At 34.4% G+C, this 6,598-nt stretch overlaps 1 protein-coding gene across 3 annotated transcripts; it reads left to right on the top strand.

Annotated features, from left to right (window-relative positions):
• The first annotated feature begins 2,932 nt into the window (after window positions 1-2,932).
• Window positions 2,933-6,184, top strand: LOC121805660 (altered inheritance of mitochondria protein 3-like). 3 transcript variants are annotated; one of them, XM_042205607.1, is made up of 4 exons: window positions 2,933-3,314; window positions 4,264-4,554; window positions 4,820-5,423; window positions 5,550-6,184. In XM_042205607.1, the coding sequence occupies exons 1-4, from the start codon at window positions 3,165-3,167 to the stop codon at window positions 5,972-5,974; spliced, it is 1,470 nt and encodes a 489-aa protein (XP_042061541.1). In that variant the 5' UTR covers window positions 2,933-3,164; the 3' UTR covers window positions 5,975-6,184. The 3 variants fall into 3 exon arrangements, with proteins under 3 accessions (XP_042061541.1, XP_042061539.1, XP_042061542.1); XM_042205605.1 differs by having other exon boundaries at window positions 2,935-3,314; window positions 4,820-6,184; XM_042205608.1 differs by having other exon boundaries at window positions 3,182-3,314; window positions 4,344-4,554; window positions 4,820-6,184.
• The last annotated feature ends 414 nt before the right edge of the window (window positions 6,185-6,598 follow it).

Here is a 6,598-nt window from a genome sequence, read left to right as displayed (position 1 = left end):
ACGAATTCGTTTTGCATGTCCAAGTACAAATACTGAATAAATTATATATTTTATTAGATTAAATATGAGTAGCTAAGAAAAATATATTGCTTAGATACAAAAAATTATAATGTGCCTCACTCCAAAGAACTCCATGAACATCTATTGAAGATTTGTAATCTAAAAATATTGCAAAAGGTTATACTGTACATAAAATTTTCTTTCGTAGGGAAGATTAGTGGTAGTTTATGACCTAAACTTTCGTATTTTTTTGTTCATGATTCATAAACTATTATTAACCATATATTTTATCCACACTAATTCACCATTATAAATGATAAGATAAACAATAAAGTTATCACCTGAAAATTTAAGGACTAGAGTTAAATTGAAGAGGTGTAGATGTTATCCTGTTATAAAGAACTATGAGATATGCATAAAATATTATCATTATTTTAAGTGATAATTTACTTTTTATTCATATATTTAATTTGGATATGTTTAATATTCTATTTTTTTCAAATTAATTTTTTGTAATTAAGCTATTAAATTTATATATTAACTCACCTTTTATTTGGATTAAAATTGGAATTGTGCTAGAGAATTTAGTTCGCCTTCTATTTAGGTTAAAATTGAAATTTTAATCCTTTATTGCAATACCTTTTTCTCATAATTAATTCACAACCTAATCAACACAAAGATATAATCTTTACAATTTTTATCATATATTTACTCAATTAAAATTTTAATATATTTTAATTAGTCTCTAATTTAATAGGAGTATATTTTAATTAGTCTCTAATTTAATATATTTTAATTAGTCTCCAATTAATTAAATAATAATACTAAGTTTATTAAAATCAATTCTAGAATTAGATGAAATTATAAATATTTAAAATTAAACCTAACTTATAAAGTTTGTATAACTTCTTATAATTTAAAGAGTAGTGTAAGTTATCACATATATACTAATATAAAGTGACAGCTTGGGTGAAATACCACAAATACCCTTTTAGCGAGAAAAGTTACGAAAGTTGTGCCTTTTAATGACTGTCAATAAACAACTGCATGCTAGACAATTTACGACAAAACATAAAATATTGTGAAAGCCTTTTACTGGATTTAAAAAGATGAGTTTGGATGTCTCATTGTTTTGGCTCATTCTCATAGTAAAAAGTTTATTCTCTATATATTCAGAGTCCATCATTAATTTTAGATAATTCTCTTACTTAGTTCTATCACTAACTTTACTCGTTTGATCTCACCTAATTTCTTCATTTATCATATCTGTTTTATTTTCATTTAATTCATTTAACACAATTTCTTAAATGTCTTCATAATGATAATGTTTCATATTTTTATCAATTTGTATTGATAGTGTTGTAGTATGTCATTGAAGTGTGATTGTTTTGTCTGTATTAGATATTTTAAAGTGTTTTAATTAAAGTATTTTAATTATTATTTTTTTAAATTTGACATTTAATTAATTAAAATATTTTTTTATTTATCTATTACTCCCTCCGTCCCGTGCTACTCGCACGTTTGCTTTTCGGCTCGTCACAAAGTCCTTACACTATTTATAATTTAAGTTAGAATTAATGCATTTAATTAATATGTTAGTTTAAGTTAAGAGCTCTTTTATTAAGTGATGTCTCATTACACCTAAAATTCTTTTTTAATTACACAAAAAAATCAATCCCAAATTTACGGCCTAAAATGAAAAGTGCGAGTAGCATGGGACGGAGGGAGTATAATGTTATTGTACATTTCTTATTCAAATTATCTGATTTATATTCTTTGGTCTTTACTCACACATATTTTCTTTATTTGTATATTTTATTCAAATTAATTCATACTCATTGATCATTAGTCACACTTCTTCTTTTTGTCATTAATGTTATTGTTTTTACTCCACTTAGATCATAAATTAAAATTATACTATAAATGTTTCATTCATTAGGGAGTAATAAATTCGACATTTTGAGTGAGACAAGATAAGTATATTTCTTTTTTTTTAATCTTCACATTGATTTGAATTCTTATTTTCTATATATTTATTATATTTTGTATTCATTATTTGAAACTTTTATGTTCCGTGCACAGCACGAGTGTTAATACTAGTAATTCTAATAGGTCACTCCTTCTATCACCAATTGGTTTTAGGATGGAACCCATGAATTGCTATCATTGACTTCCGATTTATCCCACAACTTATAAAGTTAGCTACTTAAATCATAACTCATGATAACACTTTTGCAATTATAACATAACTTAAAATTTATGGTGATTATGTGGTAACGTGGATGCTTGTGTTTTCCTACGTGGACGTAAACTCATTTATTTAAAACGAGGTTGTCTCAACACCCCTCAAAACGGCGCCGTTCTATTCCATCATTTTCAAATTTAGTTTTTTTTTAAAAAAAGGTTTTTGGTTCTATCATTCAATCATTTTTTAAATTTTGTAATATCATATCAAAATATCATGTCATTAAATAATGCTATATAAATGTCATGTCACTAAATAATGTCATGTACCCATTGAAAATTTTAAGTGCAGGATAATGCAAAAGTGTCATAAGTTAATAGTATTTAATTAACTAATACTCCTTCCGTCCTCATAGAATAGACACTTTGGATTCGACATGAGTTTTAATGTAAATTTGGTAAAGTTAGAGAGAGAAAATAATTAAAGTATTATTAGTGGAGAATGTGTCCAATCTCATTAAAGAGAAATTTTTTCCAAAATTAGAAAGTACATATTTTTATGGGACAAGCTAAAAAGAAAATAGTGTATATTCTTGTGAGACGGATAGAGTAGTATTGTAAGGGGGTGGGATAAAAAGTTCATTGAAAATTGTTACTTAATTAACAATTTTTCGTAAATTTAAAAGAAAACAATAAAAAAGTCCAAATAATAATTGAAGTCGGTGCGGTTTACCCAGATTTTGCGACGCACGAGTTTCAATTGAAAAACGTTTTCATTATCACAGAAAACACAGTGTTGTTGGGTAATGGCTTTTCGATTCCAATTCAATTCAACGCAGCGATTTCAACAGCTCCGAAGCGAAGCCAAACCCTGCCTCGTAAGTCTTAACTCTCACTGCCAATATATAGGAGTATTTTTTTTCCTCTCTCTACTCTCCAGTATTCTTTCTTCCCCCTCTCTCCAAAACCCGTGAGTAGCTATGGCATCATCGGGCCGCGGTCCAAATTCGGACTCCAAATCTTTCGATTTCGGGTCGGATGATATCCTCTGTTCCTACGAGGATTACGGATATCAGGATGGGAATAATGCTGTTCATTCTGTTCCATCCCTTGCAAACAATTCACCTAAGGTAATTTAAAATATTTCCCCCTTCCGGATTGGTGCATCGGAAATTTTTCTGTGTTTTGTCCTGGTTTACTTCCTCCGCCTGTTGGATTGGGGATCTCAGTTAGGGTTTGGCATTTTATTAAAGCTATTGAGATTGATCAGATCGGGAGCTTTAAATGGAATTTTTATATTATTCGATTGTGTTCATTTATTTCAGACTATAAGGCGGAAACATCCTTCTTGTTGGCGGTGAATGTGTATGCATATTTTATATTAAACCATATTGTTTGTGCGAGCTGTGTTAATTTAATAGATTGAGCACTCAGATAAACTGTCAATGAGAATGAAATTATCTGGCTCTAGAATGGGATAGGCTGAGAGCATATTGTGTTGAGGTAGGAAGGCTGACTATGTGTTAAGATCTTTAGATTTGTATGTCGAAATCTAGAAAAGTTTTGAACTTTTTGTGGACTCAACCAGATTAATTATAATGAGACTAGGATAGTTTGCTGGGTGCTTATTCCTGTGCAAGGATACAGTGTGTCTGTTCAAACATTTTCACGCAATGTAACCATTGGAGTTGAATATGAGACGGCATTATATGTGGAATTTTAGTTTCAAAGTAGTAGCTTTTAGTTGCCTCTTGACATAAAAGAAACAGAAATTGAAAGCATATCACTTCAGTTTTTTAAGCAATTTGTTCCTCTTTGGTAGCATGTTACTAGCATAAGGATGCAGGGGCCGAACAAGTCCTGGACATGATATTACATGCTTGGTAATCCGAAGTTTTATTGGTAAAGATTTGCTCTGTGATTGCTTTAACTGATGATGGTTGCTTGATAAATTTGTGGTGCAATAGTAGTTTTCATGTATGTGTTGGAATGGAATAGTTTCTGCTGCTATTTGTTTAATTATTGAATCAAGTTCAGTCAAGCATTGCAATTTGTAACTATTCTGTCTGAACTAATTAGGAGGTAAACAAAAGCAGAATGGTGAGATCATCTGTTTTTACAGCCGCAACTTACATTACCCCTGATGAATCTTCTTATAGTCAAGGTGTCATCACTACTGTTGAAAACAGCATGAAGAAACACACTGATAATGTCACCCGTTTTCTTGAGGGAATTAGTTCACGGTTGTCACAGTTGGAATTATATTGCTACAATCTGGACAAATCGATTGGAGAAATGCATTCTGACTGGGTTCGTGATTGTGGAGAGTCGGATTCAAAGCTCAGATCTCTGGAAAAACATATTCAAGAGGTATGTGCAGGCATCAATTTCACTCTTCACTTTTCAAATTGATGGAAGCTAATTTCATTTTCAAATTTCTATTTCATAACCCGTACATTGATGGATATTATTGGACATTTGGTTTTATCTTACCTTTGTACATTGAAAAAGGTCATCATATGGATTTTCTCAGTTGTCACACTCAGGCATTAACTGTCCATTTCTCCTAAGAACTGATTTACTTCAATGAGTTCAATCCGCTCCGTCTGATTGAGAACTAATTAAGGGAATACAGGTACACAGATCCGTGCAGATCTTAAGAGATAAGCAGGAACTTTCAGATACTCAGAAGGAATTAGCCAAACTTCAGCTTGCACAAAGGGTATCTGGTTTGGGTAGTAATAAACAACCTAACGAGGAGAGAACTTCAACACCTGCTTTTGAGCCCAAAAAGGCTGAGAACTCTTCAGAATTTCAAGAACAGCAGTTGGCACTTGCACTACCTAACCAAATAGCCCCACAGCCCTCGCTCCCTTCTGGGCTGGTTGAGCATCAGCAGCCTTCAGTCACGCCCCAATCATCGATGCCTCCCCAAAGTATGTCGCAAGTACAGGCGTATTACATGAATCCCCAACAGATTGCCAATATTCCACCCCAATCCCAACCATCTCAGACTCAGTACATACCGATACAATCTCAAGGTCAAGATTTCTCGAGGATGATACCCCAGCCATCCCAACCACAGGGAAACATGGGCTCACAAGTTCAGTTGTTACCTCCTTACCAACAGCAATGGTCCCAGCAGCAGCTACAGCAGCCCATTCAGCCCAACCAACAGCCGGCTATGCAACCACAGATTCGAGCCTCCTCTCCAATGACTTTTTCTTCCTATCTGCCAGGTCAGCTGAATCAGTCACCTATTGAAATACCTCCCGGTAGCATACACATGCAGATGTCATTCGGCGGAGCATCTCGTCCTGATTCAGCAGGTTCTGATGGAAAGCCTTGTGGATACAACACTGCAGGCAAAACAATGCAACAACAACCTCCAAAGCTCAAGAATGGGTATGCACCGCAATCAGGGGAAGGTGGTTACACGTCTGGTGGGCCTCGCCCACAGCTTCCGCCTGGGAATACTTATGTGGTCTTCGATGGCGAGCCAGGAAGAACACATCACCACCCCCCACAGCCTCAGTTCCAACAAGGTAGTTACACTCCTCAGCAGAGCCAACCACCCCGTGTTCCCAGCAATAGTGCGATAGTTCCCCCACAGCCCATGCGCACCCATCCTTACAACGAGTTGATCGAGAAGCTGGTGAGCATGGGTTACAGAGGTGAGCATGTCCTCAGCATCATCCAGAGGCTGGAAGAAAACGGCCAGACCGTCGATTTCAATGTGGTGCTCAATAGGTTTAACGGACACTCCACAGGCTCTCATAGAGGATGGTGAAAGCATGCTTACAGCCTGTGCAAGAGTTTAGTGGTTTTTCAGTTTTAGAGTGCAAGGAATAAAAGATTGTTAGATAAAGGGATGAGTGGAGATGCTTTTTATATCTGTAATCTCTTTCCCTTAATGTTGTTTATGCTAATTTGCAATGGTGCTAAAATATTTGTTTGTGCAACTTAATATATTTGTATACTAATCGACTTTTTCTTACTACATCGCAAAACACCTGTTTTATCTTTAACTGCTATCAAGATAAGAGCATGCACAGCGGTGGATGGACGGCGTCCGCCCGCCGCTGTGCTCGCGCCGCTGGCACGGCGCTGCTCGATGCATCGAGCACGTCCGTGCCAGCGAGCAGGTGACGTGGCGTGCTGCGATTGGGTAACGGCATAGCCATTTCCTTTGAATTTATTTATTTATTTTTTAAAATCGGTTTTTAATTAAAAAAACCGATTAAAAATTAAAAAAAATATTTTTTCACTTCTCAAAAAAAATATATTCGTTTTCTACCGTTTTCTACCACTTTATTATTATTATTTTATTTTTTTCCCCCAAAAATACACATTTTCATCTATAAATACCTCCACTTTCACACCCAAAAATTCACACCACATTCTCTCATTTCCA

Source organism: Salvia splendens, chromosome 5 (assembly GCF_004379255.2).
Source record: "Salvia splendens isolate huo1 chromosome 5, SspV2, whole genome shotgun sequence".
Lineage (NCBI taxonomy): Eukaryota > Viridiplantae > Streptophyta > Magnoliopsida > Lamiales > Lamiaceae > Salvia > Salvia splendens.
The sequence above is the reverse complement of the archived record's forward strand: the minus strand, read 5'-3'. Positions and strand labels throughout refer to the sequence as shown.

Excerpts from the sequence above, each read along its gene's own strand:
- LOC121805660 (XM_042205605.1), top strand. The coding sequence starts at position 3,165 with ATGGCATCATCGGGCCGCGGTCCAAATTCGGACTCCAAATCTTTCGAT. Across the intron at positions 3,315-4,263 it reads TTGCAAACAATTCACCTAAG|GAGGTAAACAAAAGCAGAAT; the intron begins GTAATTTAAAAT and ends TGAACTAATTAG. Across the intron at positions 4,555-4,819 it reads TGGAAAAACATATTCAAGAG|GTACACAGATCCGTGCAGAT; the intron begins GTATGTGCAGGC and ends AAGGGAATACAG.